The sequence below is a fragment of the Acomys minous genome (assembly GCF_964271855.1).
Source record: "Acomys minous genome assembly, chromosome: 6".
NCBI lineage: Eukaryota > Metazoa > Chordata > Mammalia > Rodentia > Muridae > Acomys > Acomys minous.
The window spans coordinates 85,735,535-85,756,123 of NC_140487.1; the positions used below are offsets into that span (position 1 = coordinate 85,735,535).

At 42.2% G+C, this 20,589-nt stretch overlaps 1 protein-coding gene across 2 annotated transcripts in view; it reads left to right on the forward strand.

Moving 5' to 3' along the window:
• The window catches only part of USP24 (ubiquitin specific peptidase 24), a 137,105-nt gene that overhangs the window by 17,330 nt on the left and 99,186 nt on the right, over window positions 1-20,589 (forward strand). Inside the window, exons 2-3 of one of the 2 annotated variants that reach the window (XM_084785558.1) lie at window positions 14,280-14,445; window positions 15,697-15,764. In XM_084785558.1, the coding sequence (XP_084641684.1) occupies window positions 14,280-14,445; window positions 15,697-15,764 (234 nt within the window). The remainder of the gene's footprint in view (window positions 1-14,279; window positions 14,446-15,696; window positions 15,765-20,589) is intronic. The other variant, XM_084785559.1, reaches the window with a different exon arrangement.

Sequence of the window (20,589 nt, forward strand, 5' to 3'; positions counted from 1 at the left end):
CATATGATAATTAGGTAGTATGCCCCTGCCAGGGCGATAGTGCCACTGTGAGCACCTGTCCTGTGACAGGTGCTGATAGGTATCCCAGGTTCCCCCTGGCTGCTTCCCTTTTCCTATCTATTCCCCTCACACATGGAATAAAGTTGATCTGCCTCCCTGCAGCTGGTCCCAGAAGTCTGTCATTCCGTCTTGCTCAGGGCCTTCCAAGCCCTGCCCCAGCCTCTGCTCCTCCTGCCCTCCTAGGCTGATGGACAACACACAGAAGGCATTGATGACTTTAAACAAGGAAATGATTGGGTGGGGAGGATTGGGAGTGGCGGTGGGGCCATGTTAAAATGCCTGTTGGATATTCAAGTGGAGTCAGAAAGAGAGTTACTAGACAATTGGTCCAGAGAAGAGTTCTAGACTGTAGCCAAAATGGAAGCCTTCGGCCCAGAAGTAGTGCTGGGATATGCATTCTCAACAGGGTGGTATTTTTCCGTTGGGGCCAAAAATTGGTTTTGAGGGAGGATGTAAACAACAATTAAGAACAAGCCACAGCTAGGCGTGGTGGCGCACGCCTTTAATCCCAGCACTCGGGAGCAGAGGCAGATGGATCTCTGTGAGTTCAAGGCTAACTCAGTCTACAAAGGGAGTCCAGGACAGCCTAGGATACACAGAGAAACCCTGTCTCAAAAAACAAAACAAAACAAAACAAAACCCAAACAAAACAAACCAAAACAAAAAACAAGCCACAGAGACTTGTCAGTGAGTTATTTCAAAGCTCAGTGCTGCCTGACAGTCTTACTTCTTGGTGTACAGGTTCGTGGGGAATGGGGTAATTCAACGTCTAAAAAGGTGTCTAGAGAGGTAACAATGCAAAGATGAGAAAGCCGCATTAGATGAGATGGGACTCTACTCCTAGGGATGAGAGTTGGTGTCTTACAGTTTCTATTGCTGCAACAAAACACTATGACTAAAAGCAAATTGGGGGGTGGTACAGGGTTTATTTGGCCTACATTTACAGATCATTCATTGTCCATTATTGGGGGAAGTCAGGACAGGAACTCAAGCAGGGGAGCTGGAGGCAGGAGCTGATTCTGAGGCCATGGAGGGGTGCTGCTTACTGGTGTGCTCCTCATGGCTTGCTAAGCCTGCTTACTTACAGAACTCAGGACCTCTAGCTCTGGGATGACACTCCCCCATGATCACTAATTGAGAAAATTCCTTGCAGCTGGATCTCATGGAGGCATTTCCTCACCTGAGGCTCCGTACTCTCTGATGAGTCTAGCTTGTGTCAGGTTGACACACAAAACCAGCCAGTACAGTTGCTGAACAGAAGTGATCTGAAGATTGGATTCCAAGGTGCTCATGTTTCGACGCTGGGTGGTGAGGAACTAGGCAAGGCTCTGTCCTAGACCCCAGTGGCGGAGGGCCAGGGAACAGCAGAGTCAAGTGCTGCTGGTGGGTCAGGCCTGATAAGGAATAGGAGCTAACCACAGATGTAGTATCCAGTTGCAGTGAGATAGTTGGGTCCCAGGATTTGGCTTATTGATAATCTCATGTGATAGGCTGTTTTCAACTGGAGTTGCAGGAAATCCCTTCTTTTAAGTGTGCATTTCAGTAGTGCTAGAACTATGTTTATATGGTTGTCAAACAGATCTCTAGAACCTTTTCATATTACAAAAATCTTAAGGTTTATGCCCATTAAAAAACTTGTCACTCACCAGCCCCTGGCAAACATCATTATTCTCTATTCCTATGTTTGATTACTTTAGATACTATTTATAAGTAAAATCATATGGCACTAGTCTTGTGATTTCATTTAGCCTCAAAATTTGTTCATGTTGTGGTATGTGTTCCTTTTAACAAATTTCCTTCTTTTTAAAAGCTAAATAGTTCCCTTGTGGTTTTTCATAGCATTCTAGAGTAACATATTCCTTATAAGAAATTAGAATCTCTCAAGCTTCAAAGTCAGAACCTGTTTTGTGTTATTTACAGCTTTCAGAAAATTGAGAATGCTAATTCTTTGTGAAAATAGAAGACAAAGGACATTACTTTGCTTGGAAGAATATTGAAAATTTGGAAGAGGTGCTATCTGAAGTGGCTTTGTAGGAGTAGAAATTTCTTAGGCTGAATCAGGGCATTTTAATTGAGTGCAGGCTTTCTGGGTGAGAGAAGGTCATCCTCGCCAGGCATGCTTTCATGGTAGGACCTGTGTTACAGGGTGTGTGTGTGTGTGTGTGTGTGTGTGTGTGTGTGTGTGTGTGTGTGTTAGCGTGCACCCAATACAATAAATAAGCTTTTCTTCCTAGACACCGGTGGGCTCCAGTGGGAGGAAATGGAGAAGAATGGTGGCCTCAGCTTGTTTTGTGTGTATTTTGTCAGCTTGTCACAAACCCAGCCATCTGGGAGGAGGGAATCTCAAATTGAGGAGCTGCCTCCATCAGACTGCTCTCTAGGCAAGAGGTTGTATTGATTGATGATTGATGCAGGGGAGCTCACCCAGTGTGGGAGGTACCACCCTGGGCAGGTGGTTCTGGGGTGTGTAGAAAGCAGGCTGAGCAGGGAACTAGACACTCAACAGTGTCCTTCATGGCCTCAGCGTCAGCTTCTGCTTCCAGGTCCCTGCTTTGGCTTCCCTCAGTAGACTGTGAACTTGGGATATGTAAGCCAAGTAAATAAACCCTTCTTTCCTCCCCAATTTGCTTTTGGTCATATTTTTTGTTTGTTTTGTTTTTGTTTTTGTTTTTTAGTTTTGTTTTTCGAGACAGGGTTTCTCTGTGTAGCCTTGGCTGTCCTGGACTTGCTTTGTAGACCAGGCTGGCCTCAAACTCACATCGATCTACCTGCCTCTGCCTCCCAAGTGCTGGGATTAAAGGCATGCGCCACCACGCCCGGCTGTTTTTGTTTTTGTTTTTAGACAGGGTTTCTCTGTGTAGCCGTGGCAGTCCTGGAACTCACTCTGTAGACCAGGCTGGCCTTGAACTCAGATCCACCTACCTTTGCCTCTTGAGTACTAGGATTAAAGGCTGGCATTGCCACTGCCCTGTCTAGGTCATGGTTTTATAACAGCACTAGAAACCCTAATTAAGACTGGTAGCATAGCTGGGCTTGGTGGTACACAGCTGTAATCCCAGCACTGGGGGAGGCAGAGGCAGGTGGATCACTGAGTTCCAGGCCAGCCTAGTCTATAAAGTGAGTCCAGGGCAGCCAAGGGGTTGGGGCGTGGGAGATAGGGGTCAGGAGACAGGTGGCGTTTTTTTGTGTAGGGAGAGGGACACAGGTCCTAAGCATGGCAGTTACATGACTGTTGTACCAGTCCAAGAACATGTGAAGGTCCTCAGCTAAAGGACTGTGCAGGAAATTTCCGAGCTGTATGGTGACCAGTTGATTGGAAGAATTTCACAAAACTTTTAGAGATTAGAAATGTTTTATTGTTCTATTGCTGTGAAGAGACACCATAATCAAGGAAGGCATCATATAAAAGGAGGCATTTAATTTGGGGTTGGCCTACAGTTTTACTAGGTTAGTCCATGCTTTTCATGGTGGGCAGCACGGTGGCAGGCAGCCAAGCATGACACTGGAGCAGTAGCCTGAGACCTTGCATCTGATCTGCAGGATGGAGGCAGACAGAGAGCCCGACCTGGGCTTTTGAAACCTCAAAATGTACCCCCAGTGACATGCCTCTTCCCGGAGGCCACACCTCCTAATCCTTCCTAAATTGTCCATCATCTGGGAACCAAACGTTCAAATACATGATCCTGTGGGGCCATTCTCATTCAGCCCACCATAGGAGGGAAGGGGGGAGGGAGGGAGGGAGGGAGGAAGGAAGGAAACAGGTTCCAGGAGCAACTATTGGTTCTTGCAGGGTATGGGCCTTGTGAAGGCCTCCAACACACCAGGGCTTGACAGTCCAGCCGAGAGAGACTCACTTGACAGCAGCCAGAAGAGAGGCCAGCCTGCTTTGTTATGCTCCTGTCAGCGCCTCAGCTTGTTGCGTGGAGTCTTGTCTGTGTATTGGTCGAGGCTCTGTTTCTCACCGAGGAGAACAAGGCACCCAGGAAAGGTCCAGGGCCCTATTTAAGGTCACAGAGTTAGCAAGTGCTGGTGACAGAATCCACATTTAGCAGTACCTTGAAAATGGGTTGAAATACCTCAAAAATGAAATTATATCAAAATTAAGAACAAATGACAGCTGCCCATAATAGATAGCCTCTTAGCCAGAATAGTATATTAAGTTTTAATTAGTTAAAAAAAAATTACTAGTACTTTGGAAGAAAAGACATTTTAATGGGTAAGTCTCTCATGCCCAGATGTTGGTTGTGGGCACATTGCATAAATTCCAGTTTGCTTGCTTGTTTGTGGTTTTTTGTTGCTTTGGTTTGAGACAAGGCCTCACTCTGTACACAGGCAGTCCTTAAGCTTACTCGTGGCAGTCCCCCTGCTCTAGTCTCCCAGCTGCTGACACTACAGCTGTGAGCCACCATGGCCATATTAAAAGATTTCTAAGCATCGTCTTATTTTACATGCATAAGTTTGGGGCTCCGTGTCTGTGCTTGTACCACATGCATACCTTGTGCCTGTGAAGTGAAAAGAGGGCATCAGATACCCTGGGGCTGGAGTTACAGAAGGTTGTGAGCTGCCGCTTGGATGCTGGGACTTGAATCCAGGTCCTCTAGAAACGTTCTTAAGCACTGAGCTGTCTCTCCAGCGCCTTGTTTGCTCCTTGTGAAAACATTTACCTGGGCTCTGGAATGGTGCTTTGGAAACTTTGCCTTCTCACCCACCCAGGGAGGCACTGGAAAGTTTGTAATGCATGCCTCAGGACTGAGGAGACTGGAACTTAAGTGTTTTGTCTTTAATTAAAATTTTCTTTATTACATCTGTTTACTTTGTGTGCGTGTGTGCATGCATCCATGCGTGCAAGGGTGTAGGACAGCTTGGGAAAGTGAGTTCTTCCCTTTTACCTACCATGTGGGAACTGGAGATCAGTTGTCAGGCTTGGTGGCTGGCACCTTCCCCCGCCGAGCCATTTCACTGGCCATAACTTACATTTTTATCTACCCTAAACACACAAATGGCTGTTGTTTTAGGCAAGGAGCTCTAAGAAGGGCGTAACTTGTCTTATTTGAGCCTAGTTTGTTAGCTCAGAAATAGTGCATGTATGCATAGCTCGATACTCCCTGGATATAGTGCCTTTTCTTTAGCTGCTCACTCATTTTACTCTCATCTCAGTTGGTCTCTGTCACCTTTGTCATACCATTTCTCCCCTGCCATCTTAACACTGAAAGCCCTTCTATCAGTGCCAGGCACTGGGGATGCTCTAAGGCGAAACGCCCTAACGGCAGCTCCTGTCAACTGCTTTATTCCTGAGATTAGTCTGTTAGTCCTGAGCTTGAGCTTTTAAAGGTTAAGTTCTATGTATGCCTTCTGAGTACATGGATAGTAAGCAGGGGTTAATACGGTGGCAAGAAGAAATGTCAGTGTTTGTAGGGAGCTTACTGAGTATAACACTGAGTGAAAAAGCATTCTAGGAAACTGGTTTGCTGACCAACCTGAGAGTGTCCTAGTACAGGGACTGCCTGTCCTGACTTGTCCAGCAGCTCTTAGTAATCCAAGAAGCAGTATTTCAGGAATTATTTCTGTAGTCTGAAATAACAAATATCAGGTCTGTGCAATTGAATTGTTTTGGAAAATATAAACAAAGTGGACAATCTCAAGATTTTATGAGAGCTTTTGTAATCAGCAGCTTGGAATCAAATGTTAATGGTTTCGTGTTTTAAGTCCTTGGCATGTAATAGTTGTCTTCTTTAAGTTACAATTTTGCCATCTTTATTTTTCTATATGATCCAAAATTTGGAAGTTCTTTTGACTACATTTTGTTTGCTAGTACCATAGTTTAGTAATTTTAAAATAAATTTTGATCAACATTGGCAATCTTTTCTTCATTTAGTCAAGTAATTTTTTTTTCTTTTGGGTTTTTTTTGTTGTTGTTGTTTAATTTTATTTTGTTTTTTCGAGACAGGGGTTCTCTGTCTGTGGCTGTCCTGGACCTCACTCTGTAGACTAGGCTGGCCTTTAATTAACTCAGAGATCCACTTGCCTCTGCTTCCTGAGTGCTGGGATTAAAGGCCTGTGCCACCACACCCTCCTTTTTTTTTTTTTTTTTTTTTTTTGGAGAAAGGGTTTCCCTGTGTAGCCCTGGCTGTTGTAGAACACCACCCCCTCCCTGCTAAGTCAAATAATCTTTATGTGTGTGAGTTCAGTAGGTAGGCAGATGGAAGCTTGCCTATTTACTAGCAGGCACCAGGACCTCCCCGAGTAGATTTTGCTTTTTTTTTTTTAACACTGGGTGTTGACGTCTAATAATGCACCCTTTGCAAGTCCAGGAGCAGTCTGCTGTTTCATTTTTAACTCCACAAAAATGGCTTCGTAAATAAACACTAAAGTCACGACATTAATTTAAAAGCTTATTTGTAAATGTCAAGTAAATTTTTAAAAACTCAGCCTGCAGTTAAGATGTTGCCTCAATTTAAGTTAGTTCATTTGCCTTTTTTCAAACAGGCTAGTTTGTAGATAATGAGTTGCAACTCATGTGGCCATTACTAACTGCAATTTATAGTATAGAAAGAAGTTAGACGGGCACATACTTCTTTCAGGGTCCATATGCTAAATATAAATGTCTCTGCTGACCCTGGGGCGTGATAGTCACACTACACAGTGACAACATGAGAAAATAATGTGCCTTGGTCTGGACAGTTTGCAAACAGAGGAAGTTACAGCCACAACTTTTTTTCCCCCAGTTTTTCGAGACAGGGTTTCTATGTATAGCCTTGACTGTCGAACTCATAGCAGTCCTCCTGCATCTGCCTCCCATGTGCTGGGATTAAAGGTGTGTGCCACCACTGCCCGGCTACAGTCACAACTTGTTTTTTCTTTTTTAACTTTTACTGAATGTCTATGATTTACACATCATGCACCAAAATCCTTCTCCTCCCCCCAGTAAAATAAAACAAACAAACAAAAAATCTTGTCATAGAAGCTGTAGTGTATCACACCTTTTGTTCACATATGTTTACTTTCAAATGTTCATTGCTACAAGTCAAGGGTCTGGTTGGAGGCCTACACTACCGTTACAGGATCCTCACTGGGACTGCTGTCAGATATCCTATTGTTGCTGTGTGTCAAGGAGATTCTTAAATCTTTGAATCTACAAGTCTGGCCCCATCATGTGTTCCAGCAGGTCATACATAGGGTAGATGTTGGGGTGAGGTCAACTCAGAGCTCTGAATCAGGGCCCACTCCCTTGTCCTCAGGGCAGGGCTCATCCGCTCCCATGTCATCATGGCAGGACCATCTGTTATCATGGCAGGGCCAGTTCTTCCGCTCCTGTCTCATCAGGGCAGGGCCGGCTCTCCCGCTCCTGTACAGCCACAGCATTTTAAATTGCCTCAGTGTTCAGCTTTTAGAGGTTATGGGAACTAGACCTTGTTTATATTTTTATATTTATAGTTTCTATAGTAATGAAGTAATTGCATATTTAGGAAACTGCTTAAGATGTGTGTATATACAACAGCATTAATCACTTTGATTTTAATTTCAAACTGGCCAATTTAGCAGCACATTTGTAATTGATACATGTGCTTATCTGCATTGTGTTCTTGATAACTGAATACAGATTTAATATCATTAGCGATGTTCATCCTCCTCTGCCTTAGAGCTGTGTGTCTCTAACAAATGCTGGGTTTATTAAGCATTGGAAACTGTATTTTTTGTTGTTGTTGTTGTTATTTGTTTGTTTTTGCTTTTCGAGACAGAGTCTCTCTGTGTTAGCCTTGGCTGTCCTGGGCTAGCTTTGTAGACCAGGCTGGCCTCAAACTCAGAACAATCTGCCTGCCTCTGCCTCCCGAGTGCTGGGATTAAAGGCATGCACCACCACGCCTGGCGGAAGCTGTATTCTTAAAAATAAATAACTTCTAGTTTTAAGTGAAATTAAAGAAATGTATTAAAAAATAAAGATGTCCCCTCATGATATATATAAAGCTAAAAACACTACTTTTGAGAAATAAGTAGTCCTGATTTGAAATGTGCTCTGTGCCTTGGGGACCCCGAGGTCTTAGGCTTGCCTGCCTCCACCCTTTGTCCCTCTCCACGTGTGTGCACCCTACTCTGTAGAAACAGGAATTGCCCTTGTGCCTGCTCCCTAGCTGTCAGCACCGTGTCTGAAACATAGTAGGCTTTCAATTAACTATTTTTCATAAGTGTACAATGAGTGCTCACTAGTGATTACTTTTATCATCAGATTTGATGTCTAATAAGATATGTTACATTTAGAGTTTTTCTTAAATGCCTCCAATATGTTATGTCTCTTGGGAACTGTGTTATATAGCAGGGCGGTCCTAAGCTGCTTTGTGTGTGGATTTTTTTGCTCAATATATACTTTTTGCCAAGAGCAGGCCCACCTCAAAATGATGACTCAGAATATTAAACCAACCTAAGCAGGGGCTCTCAGTCCTGTCTCCTCCCTGCAGAAGTTCAGTCTCTTTTGGCAGCAGCTCCCTCAGAGCGGAGTGCTGCCTGCTCTCGTGTGTTACATGTTTTCCCTCCTTTTTCTTAAAGGCTACCTTTTATTCTTTGACAATTATACACACACACACACACACACACACACACACACACACACACACACACACACACAGTATAGCTTGATCATATACACCCTAACTCTCCTAAGTCTGTTTTTTAAGCGTGGTGGCGCACACTGTTAATCCCAGCACTCGGGAGGCAGAGTCAGGTGGTTCTCTGTGAGTTTGAGGACAGCCTGGTCTACAAAGAGACACCAGACCAACCAAGGCTACACAGAGAAATCCTGTCTCAGAAAAAAAAAAAAATGTAAAAAAAATGTTAACTGCTTTAGCAGGCTACATGCTATTTCCACCTGTTGGACCCTAATTCCTATTTTTAAATTGTTGTTTTAAAAGAGACTTATTGGAAAAACAAAAACAAAACAAAATATGTAGGTATTATGTTTTATTACAGATTATAAAGTTCAACTTTGTTTTGAAATTCTTGTTTAAGGGACTACCCTTGGCTTGTTAGCTCTCCTAATAGTGTTACTGAGATTTAGTCCATATGCCATGTACTTTTCCCTTAAAGTATTTGTGCACAGTTGAGTGTACCATCATAACCACTTAATTTCAGAATATTTTTATCACCCAAAAAAGAAACATCAAATCTATAATATCCATCATCATTGATGCCCTACCCACCCCTTGATCATTGATGCCCCACCTACCCCATCATCATTGGTGCCCCACCCACCCCATCATCATTGGTGCCCCACCCACCCCATCATCATTGATGCCCCTCCCACCCCATCATCATTGATGCCCCACCCCGTCATCATTGATGCCCCTCCCACCCCATCATCATTGGTGCCCCTCCCACCCCATCATCATTGGTGCCCCTCCCACCCCATCATCATTGGTGCCCCTCCCACCCCATCATCATTGGTGCCCCTCCCACCCCATCATCATTGGTGCCCCACCCACCCATCATCATTGGTGCCCCACCCACCCCATCATCATTGATGCCCCACCCACCCCATCATCATTGGTGCCCCTCCCACCCCATCATCATTGGTGCCCCTCCCACCCATCATCATTGATGCCCCTCCCACCCATCATCATTGGTGCCCCTCCCACCCCCTCATCATTGGTGCCCCACTCACCCATCATCATTGATGCCCCCCCCACCCCATCATCATTGGTGCCCCTCCCACCCCATCATCATTGGTGCCCCTCCCACCCCATCATCATTGGTGCCCCACCCACCCCATCATCATTGGTACCCCACTCACCCCATCATCATTGGTGCCCCTCCCACCCCATCATCATTGGTGCCCCACTCACCCCATCATCATTGGTGCCCCTCCCACCCATCATCATTGGTGCCCCTCCCACCCCTTCCCCAAGAGCTTCCAACCACCAACCTGCGCTGTGTGGCTGTGCATTTATTTGCCTTGGCAGACATGTCACAGAAGCAGAATGACACAGTGTGAGGCCTTACATGGCAGACTTCTTTGATTTAGTGAAAAGTTCATTCATATTGTAACATAGATCCATGTTTTTATTTTTAGAGGGCTTTATTTCTCTGATGGGCCTAACTTTGTATTGCTATATTAAATTAAGAGTTTAGTGCATATTTAGAAAGTTTCCACTTTTAAACATTGCTCCTCTGAACATTTGTGTGACTTTGTGTAAATGAGTTTCTATCTCTCTTAGATATATAACAAGGGAAGGTGTTATCGTATATTTTGGTACTAACAATTAATCCATAAGAAACTTCCAGATTATCTTGCAAAAGTGGCTATATCTATTTCTAATATCACCAGTAATGTGTCATGGTTCCAGGTTTTTACATCCTTAACAAAACTAATTATTACCTATTTTCAACTACCCTAAGGCATGTGACACAATAATCTTGTGGGTTTGATTTGCATTTTTCTAATGACTAATGATGGTGACTATCTTTATGTAGCATTCATGAATATTTATTGGAGAAGCATCCATTTGCATTCCCTCCTTCCTGCCTTTTTTAAAAAAACATATATATACTGAGTAATGAGTTCTAAGTTCTTTTGTATTCTAGAATTAAGTAGCTTTTCATATTTTCCATACTTCTTTCATTCTGTATTTTTTTTTTTCACCTCCTCTCTCCCAGCCCCAAGACAGGGTTTTTTTCTGTGTAGCCTGGACAGTCTGGGAACTTCCTGTAGACCATGCTGGTCTTAAGAGTCAGAAATCTGCCTGTCTCTACCTTCCGGCTGCTGGGACTAAGGACAGAAGCCACCATGCTCACCTTTTTTTATTTTTTATTTTTTATTTTTTTAATTTTCTTAACAGCAACGTTTTGCATGGAATCAACCATTCACAGACCAAAAATATTTGAAGAAGAATTGTGTCTGTACTGAACATGTACAGGCTTGTGTTCTTGTCATTAATCTCAATATAACATAGCAAATGTTTGTATAGTGTGAGCGATATCATAAATAACCCAGAGACGATTTCAAGCCTATGGGAAGGTAGGTGTGGATTGTATGCAAGTAGCTCACCATTTTCTATAAAACTCGTGAGCATCTATAGGCTTCTTGGCATTACTTCCTAGTTGTGCTGAGAGACAGCTGTATATTCCCATTAGAGTGAGGACACAGCACACATTTGTGGGGGATACCATTCATCCTGGAATGCAGACGTTATTGAAGATATTCTTTTAAAATCTTTTCCCAAAGCAACTCAGGTGTATTATGTGGTTTTAACTATGATTTGATTTGAAACCTTAGGTTTCTTTTTTAAAAATTTATTTATAGTACTTATGAATTAACTCACAGTTCTGCCTCTCTCCAGAGTGCTGGGATTACAAGCATTCACTGCCACAACCAGGTTTTATTAAGATTCTCACCTGTTTAACTCACCACCCTTTCAGTGCCCAATTTCTTTTACCTTTCTAACTACCTTCCTGCTTTCCCACTTACTGTCATAACAGTTCAGCCCTAAAGCTGGAAAACACTGTTAGATTCTTTTAGATACCACAGATACAGAATTGAAATTAATTTTTTTGTGTATTATCATTCCTGGCCTAAAATAGTAGGTTTTTCATTTCTTGAAGTTACAGTTTTTTTTTTAATGGAATGACATTATTATTTTGTTATGGATGAATTATGGCATGATTGAAACTAGGTCTTAAAAAACTAAGTTTTGGACAGTTGGCTTTCCGTTTGCTTTCTTTCTTACAAGTTAGCATGGCAGAAACTACAACATATCTTCCTCCAGCCCACTAAGAGTTGCATCTTTGGGGCTGGAGAGATGGCTCAGAGGTTAAGAGCACTTCCAAAGGTCCTGAGTTCAATTCCTTGCAACCACATGGTGGCTCACAACCATGTAAATGTGATTTGGTGCCCTCTTCTGGCCTGCAGGTGTACATGTAGACAGAGCACTGTATACATAATAAATATATATATAAAAGAGTTGGGTCTTTGCACGGGCTAATTCCCAATTAATAGTATTTACTATGGACTTGCTTGGACTTAGTCAATGATCTCTAGAGATAAAAGGTGATCACAAGTAAGTAAGGTCTGTGCCATCATGGAGCTTGGTCTTGTGGGGGCAAAGAGAAATCATAAGATGGCTTGGTGGCACAAACCTTTAATTCCAGCACTTGGGAGGCAGACACAGTTGGATCTCTGTTAGTTCAAAGACAGCCAGAGCTACCTAATGAGAACTTGTCTCAAAAAAAAAAATCAAACAGAAACCCATAAATAAATGTCAAATTACACTTGTGAGTAGCATTATGAAGGGTATTTCAGAAGGTAAATTTTTGGATGGAACTTGACCTCATTTAGAATTTCTAGACAATCTTCTCTGAAAGAAGTATGTATAGGAGTCAAGTAGGCTAACGAGGTCAAAGGCGAATTAATATTTATAGCATGAAACAGCATTTTGTCCATTGGTTCTTGAGGAGACAGCCTTAGACGTGTCCCCATGAAGCAGTTTATCTCTGTCCCATGACATCTTCAGCAGGAAGACTTAAACTGAAGGGAGTGGCGGGAGCCTGGAATCTGGAAGCTCCTTGCCTGGCTGTCAGGCATACCTCTCTGATGGGCCCCGAGGACAGCTACCAGACAAGGCGCACACAGGTGGCCTCATTTATCCTAGACTCCCTCAGTACACAGTATCTTGGTGACAAAAGAGTCCAGGGGACTATTCCAGAAAGTAAGGAGACTATATTCCCTTTTCATGACTTAGGTTTGGACACCAAGCTGGGCACACAAAACCCAACCCTACTCCAAGGCCAAGGAAGGTAAAGGCCGTCTTTTGATAAGGAAAGTAGCCGAGTGCTGTAGCAGAAGGGCTACTGTGTGGTGCCTCTCAGGAGAAGCTTAGAGAAACTCGCGTTCAGGAAGCTGGAGATGGAGAGAGAAGATAGGGACTCACAAGGCCTTGTGGATCACTGTCAAGGTCAATGTGGAGAGCTATATGAGGTGGCCTCTTGGTCTACCCGACCCCCTACCAGTTAGGAAGCGTGTAAAAGAACCCAGGAATGAAGTGGGCGGGGGTGGCTATGGAGATGGGAGTGCATGGGTTTGAGAGGACTGAGGGAACTGAGGCACAGTCCCTGGGTCCTGAGGATGGGGTTAAGAAAGCAAAGTATTAAGTATGCTCGCCTGATTTCTGATTTGCTGCCAGACAAATGTGTCATTTGCCAGCATGAAAGCAGGAGAAGTGGGCTGGAATTAAGGAGAAGCACATGAACTTAGTTTGGGGACACACACTGAATTGGAAAAGATATTAAATAGGCCTCTGCATTTGTGCTCTTGCAGGTCAGAAGAGAGGTCTATGCTGGGGATAGGAGTTTATGAATCATCTGAGGTTGATGTGACAGCTCAGCTGTTCAGGAGTTCTTGTTGCCCTTGCAAAGGACCAGAGCTTCCTTCCTACCACCCACGCTGGAAGTGTCATGACAACCTGTACCTCTTATATCCTCCTCAGGCCTCTCCCTCCCTCCCCCCCCTCACACCAGTTTATAAACCAGAAGAAGTTTGTGAGTTGTCTGTGGGTCCTAATGAGATTTGGAGAACAGATAGATAACTGAGGTAGGCTGGAACAGAGAAGGGCCCCGGGCCGAGGCTTGAGGGACTCATACAGTTGGTGGCTAAAAAGGGGAGGGGCCCAGTAGGAAGAACCACACCTTCAGGTAGGCATTGGGCAAAGGAAAAAAATCTAGCTTTTTAGGAGGAGGGTCAGTCAGAAGATTAAACATTCCTGAGAAGTATTAGGAAAAGATTGAAACGTGGTGGCTGGCTTAAAGGTGTGTAAAGTTTAGTCATGACCATAACAGCAGTACTTTTAGGGGAGTAAGAACTCTGGGATCCCAACTGGGGTGTTACCAGTAGTTCTTTTCAGGGGTGAGGAGATGAAAATAGCAGATTAATGCCTCCTTCAACTCATCTTTGTAGTTAGAAAGAGAAGCTAGAGCAGCATTATATTTTATAATGAAAAAATGAGAGTTCACTTTTAAAGAGAGTGGAAGCCCTTGAGAGGGGGCAGGGGATATCCGAATGATAACTTTAGAATTTCTGGAGTTTGGTGAAATTGTAGTTTTTGAGAAAGATGAACCTACACTGTTGTTATGTTGATGTCTATAACTACCATTAAGTATCTGCTCTCTGTTAAATTCTGCCCACTTGGAAGGGCCACTGATTGGAATGTTTGTCTTTTATGCTCATCCTTTTTTCTCAGAAGAATGATGAAAATGGAAATTGCTCAGGAGAAGGAATTGAATTCCCTACAACAAATTTGTATGAGCTGGAAAGCCGTGTTCTGACTGACCATTGGTCCATCCCGTACAAGCGAGAAGAGTCCCTAGGCAAATGTCTGCTGGCTTCCACCTACTTAGCAAGGCTCGGTAAGCCTCACACCTCAGACGGTTACACAGGACATGAAGTTTCCCCTGGGTCATACAAATCATTGTGTGATTTGGTCAGCCCGTTTATTTTCTTAGTCTTTGTCGTGCCCTGTGGTTTAAAATCAGCTATTTTATTTAGCTATTCCTGTTTAACTAAATCAGCTGTTTGTTTTCAGTTCTAGTAGTACGAGATTACTTATAACATAGTTGGAAAGCTTTGTAAGACTACAATTAGCTTTTCCCCTAGATGCTTGGAGCACTTTAAATTTAGGCTCAATTCAGGGCTTCTCTTTTAAGAGTAGGAAGAGTTGGCAGTGCACTTCCCTAGCATCCGTGAGGTGAAGACCCTGAGTGTGGAAGGAAGGAGGGAAGGAGATGGGAGGAATGTATAGTTTAATATCATGACTAAATGCAAGGTGCGTCAAAAGAAACGCTTTCACTAGGCCTGAGTTTAATCCCAATAGACATCTCTGTTGTATTTGGTATTGATTTCCCAACTCTGACATTTATTAAGAGCTTGTTAGGATGCTAGGCAGGAGTTCATAAAAAAAACAAACTGTTTATTAATATTCCCAGTGATAAAATTCATTACTAAGTTTAGGAGAGAGAAGCAGTTTGACCGAGTGAGTTGTCTCAGTAGGTAAATGTACTTGCCGCCAACTCTGCGTTCTAATCCCGAAACCCAGATGGTGGAGTGGAAGGAGAGAGCTGTTTCTCCAGTTCTCCTCCATCCTCCACACACAGGCAATAGTGGAAACGCCCACTATACGGAGTGATGCATTCTTCCTGTAAGCAACTCTTACAGTAGGTTGTTCCATTCGCTTAGCGTTCGTTACTTGTTGCATATGCTCTGCCAGGCACAGTTCTTGTGCTGCGTTTACACAGCGCTCGTCTCCATGCTTTAGGAGAGAGGAGCTGTTTGGGCATTTGCTTCAAATATTTGTGCTCTTATAAATGGCTGCTTAGGCAATTAGTGGTTATTAAATTGCTGCTGCTGTTTTATCAGATCATAAGTTATTGTGACATGGAGGCATAAGACTATCCATTTTAGTTTTAATTAGTGTCTCTTTGAATGCTGTGATTATTTCTCAGCCTGCTACTATAGCAGAATGTCTGCTTTTAATAATTGCTTAAGAATCAAGGTTTTATGATAAAGGTCTATATGTATGAATTCACAACAAATACATAATATCTACAAAAAGCACTGGAACTCTACATAAGTTAATAAATTCTCTTATTTATTTAACCAAGGTCTTTCAGAGTCTGACGAGAACTGCAAAAGATTTATGGAGCGGTGTATGCCTGAGGCGTTTAAAAAGGTAAGGGAATGTGCTGATTTGATTGCTGGTAGGGGCAAAGGTAGGCAACTTTTTGGTTTTAGCTTTAGATATTTATGCATATCTAAAATCTGTGTAATCAGTTCATAAATCTTGTTCAACTGAGAAATTCGCAAACATGAAATAAGCTCTGAATTTGAAACTTACCAATAATTTACTTCTATTATATATATTATATAACCTTTGGTTAAGTATAACTCTTTCTTCCTAATATTTCTTCCTAATATTTAATTGTGAAGGAATAGACTTATTTGATTATAGTAGGGGATTGTTTTTGTTTTGGTTTTTTAGTTTTTTTGGTTTTTCGAGACAGGGTTTCTCTGTGTTAGCCTTGTCTGTCCTGGACTCACTTTGTAGACTAGGCTGGCTTCGAACTCACAGCTATTCACCTGCCTCTGCCTCCTGAGTGCTGGCATTAAGGGCATGCACCATCACACCCGGCTTAGTAAGGGATTGTTTAGCTTAGTAAACTAAAGGTTGTAGCACTTTAAAAATTAGTATTCATTACCTAAGTCAGAGTCACTTTGTGTTTTTTATTGTTTTTAGCTTGATTTTTAATTTTTTTGAGATTATAATATAATTGCATCATTTTTCTTCTTCTTTCCTCCGTCTAAACCACACCCCATGTACTCCTCCCTTGATTTCTTTCAAATTCATGGCTTCTTTTCTTTAATTTTGTTATATACATATATGTATGTGAGTGGTGGATGGATAAGTAGACAGATAGACAGACAGACAGTCTTCCCAAATGCATAACTACAGTTTGCTTAGTCTCTATGTTTTCAGGGCTAACCATTTGATATTGGGTAACCAATCAGTGTGCTTTCTCTGCGGAAGACAGTTTCTCTGGCTCTTAGTATTTCTTAGTTGTCTGTAGTTCTTTGTACAGAGGTGAGGACTTGTGAACTTTCACGTTCTTCGTGTTTACATGTCTGTTGGCATCAGCCTGGTTCAGCTCATGTTTTAACAGCCATGTGGGGAGACTTTCCAGGTATAGCTTCTTACACTTCTAAGAGACACAATCTCATAGCAAACTCCCCCGTTCCACTTATTCTTAGAGTCTTTCTGACTCTTTTAGTCAGGAAGGTGGAGGAGAGAGATACAGAAGAAAAAGAGAAGAGAGTAAGGATGTCTAAAAAGTCCATAAGGAATCACACTATCAACTGTCAACCTAAACAAAACCCTGTAATACGTGGAAGTTGGTGTATATATAGTTTAAGTGAAAATGTACCATCTGAGTCAGTAATGCTCCCTCAAAGCCTTAGACAACCTAACAAAAATCCCAACACCAGACATAAGAGCCCCCCTTTTGAATTATCAGATAGGGTTGTCCCAAATGTTATAAGCTACTGCTATTGCCCTTGGTAGCTGACCACATGTAGAAATAGGTCCCTATTGAAGAAGACACTACATTTGAGATACAGGGCTCAGAGGCCCTGGGCTGGATCTGACCTGGATGCCTCCTCCTAGAAGGCACCACATAAACTTCCAAAAAAGGTAAGCAATCAACAGTCTTGCCTAGCTACTATGCCTATAAACCTCACAATGACCAGGATGGCATTATAACCCTAAGGGTTGCAGTAGTGCCACATGTACCTTGATGGTAACCAACAGCTCTCAATTGAATTTAAAATCCATTAGAGAGGGAAATGGTGCCTTGTGCTGGAAACTGAGTCAGCTACCCGGGGCTAGTGAAGCCATGGAGGTTGGAGGGGAACCTTCAACTGCCGCCTTACTAAGCCAGCACAATCCCGAACTTCATTCTAAATATCTCTTCAACAGATGGAGATTATTACACAAAACCAAAATGCAGAATTATGGAGCCCAGTTCTAACTGATGCGTCTATAACACAAATCCCGCACCTAAGGCTCATGGATCATTATGTTTATTGTTTCACTAAGACAGAAACATATTTTAAACTACTAAAAGTTTGTTCTTCCTTAAAAATAAAAGGACATGGATGAAAACATCTCTTGTCAAAGCCAGAGTAATAGGTTTGCTCCTCATTCTGGTCAGATCTCTCAGACAGCCATTTTCTTCTAATAGGAGACCACAGGCTCGTGTATATAAAGGCAGTCTGGCTCAGCCCGGTTCCCTTCTTAGGACCTGAGTCTTATTCCTCACAAGAGAAAGGACTAAGTTATAGACATTGCTGTTTCCCTAGCAGAAAATTAAATGCTCAGTGCCCTTATCTGAATAGATAAGTGAGTGCCCCACTGTCTTGCACTTACAGATTTTGCATTAATTTTTGTCCCATATGCAAATTAAGTGACCAGGCCAACAAATGGATGAAATTTTATTTATATCTTAAAACTCAGTGACACAAATAATGTATTTGTAAATTGTTATTCCCATGTGCACTTCGGTATAATATCCCTTAATTCAAAGCATAAATAATTATAAAATTAATTTGAGAAACAAAATGGTTTAATCTTTTTAAAAAAGGGATACGTAAATCTCTTTGTCATTTAGGTGGGGTATTTAGAATCAAGGTCTGTCTTTTAGATGAATTTGTTCACCAATTTTTAATTTTTAAATAGAAAGTACTCCCAATATATAGTACTTTAAAAATAGCAGACTTCTTACAGCAAACACTGACATGTATCATAGTATGAGCATGTGTTTATAGAGAAGGAAGTACATGTTTATTTAGACGTGGGAAACAACTTATTAGTTTAAAAAACACCCGTTAGGGGCCAAGAGTTTGCTCAGGTGCTAAAAACCCTTGCTGCTCTTGCAGAGAACCAGAGTTTGGTTCCTAGCATCCATATTAGGCAAATACTTGTAACACTAGTTCCAGGAGACATTACACCTTCTTCTGGCCTCCACCCATATACCTGTGGATATAAACACATGGACACACATGCACATAAATAAAATATTAAAACAAATCTCTAAGAAAGTAAAGAAAACAACCTTTAGGTTGAGAAACTCCAGAACCAGAAAGTTGTGTATTGAGTTTCATATTTGGTGTATGTACTCTTAACTCTGAACCAAGCTGCTTAGGCGCACTGTTTTGTATTATGCCCTTAGCTGATAGTGGCAGAGTAAGAAGCAGTCAGGTGCTGGTTGGTTGCTTTTCTCTCAAACCATGAGCACAGGTATGCTGAACTGTGATTCCGTTTATGAAGTCCCCAAAGTTAAACTTTCTCATGGTTAAGAACCGTGAAGGCGTCCACCCCTAACAATTAGGTGTGCTTTCTCTGGTTACAGTAGAGCAGCAGAGTCATTTGTGCCTTTAGGCCTGGCCTGCAGGAAACTTGGCACCATTTCTCTTCGCTGCTGCTTCCTCTAGCTGGACTTGGCAGTGTGAGGCTCCTCTTGTGCCTCCGGTGCTTCTCGGTGTCGGTGCTCATAGCAGGAGAAGGTGCAGGACAGGGGCTTTGTCATCACGCCCGTGTTCTTCACTTTTCACCTTCCAGCCGCCTTGTTTATTCTGCCAGAGGAAGTAATCCAGGTCAGCTGCTGTGCATGGTTCTGCTTAAACCTGATGCTGCCTGCCTCCCATCTTCTGGAAGGTAGAACTTCATTTTCAAAGTGAAAGCGAAAGTAATGAGATGAGAACAGAGTTGTTGAAATCACATGAGACCTCATCATTGATGTTTCATTTTAATGTGTAATTTTGGGGTTATAAGAGTGGTATACAGTTACTCTTGAAAAATAGCATCTCTCTAGTGTTTGTATTTTTGCTCATTTGAGCAAACAGTGAAACTGATCACTGTAGAACTGGTGGCACACGCCTTTAACTCAGCACTAGGAGGGCAGCGAGGCAGGCAGACCACTGAGTGTGAAGCCAGCAGGTCAGCAGAGTGAGTTCCAGGCTAGGCAGGGCTCTACAGAAAAACTGTCTCAAAAGCAAAAGACAATGTAGAACTGAGGTTCCGTTCTATAACTAATGAGGTCTGGGCTGCTTTTCTTCAGTTCTCAATGTGACCAAAGTAAGTTTTTATTGCAGAGGGTTTTGTTGTTGTTGTTTGTTTGTTTGTTTGTTTGTTTTTCTCTCTCCAAAGGGAAATCTTCCAGGAACATGGAACTAGGGAAGAGTTTGGTGGCACACACCTGTAATTTCAGCATTTGGGAAGCTACGGGGGAGGATTGGGAGTTGGATGCTATGCTGAGTTGAGACCCAATCTCAAAACACAAACACCAGAAAAACAAACAAACAAAAACCCAAACCAACTGAAAGAAAACATTAACTAACTAACCCAACCAAACCCTAGAGATTTACGTGTACTCCTTTGTCTCTCAGTCCCTGATCTGTCAGTCAGTCCTGAAGAGTTGCAGGCTCCAGTTCCTCTTCTTTTTAATGATCTGTAAAGCGCTTTGATTATATGATAGGCCATTATTTTATATTTGATATTTATACTTTATAAAGTTGCAATGTAAATATTGTACAACATCTTGTTATTTTTAGCTGTTTTAGATTTGCTTCACTATTTAAAAAATTAACTATTACTTTTTCACATACCAAAAAAGGAAATAAAGGCACAGTAAATTTGTGAAAATATTTATAAAGTTTGTTCATATTGAGAGTTCTTGTTTAGCCAACAGATGGGAGGATGCAGTCCTTCTGAAATGTGAAAAATCTGAATTGAATCCTTGAAACACATCATCCATTTCTTAGATTCTAGAACTACTGATTATTGTTGATAGCTTATGGACATATATTAATAACACCTAAGCATTTGTAAAATGCTTTCATGTTTGTTGTATCTTTTTGATCTTTGTAACATGTGAATGAGACAAGCAAAAATCATGCCTCATTAGTGATATTTTTATTATATGTAATACAGTGATAAAAGCATT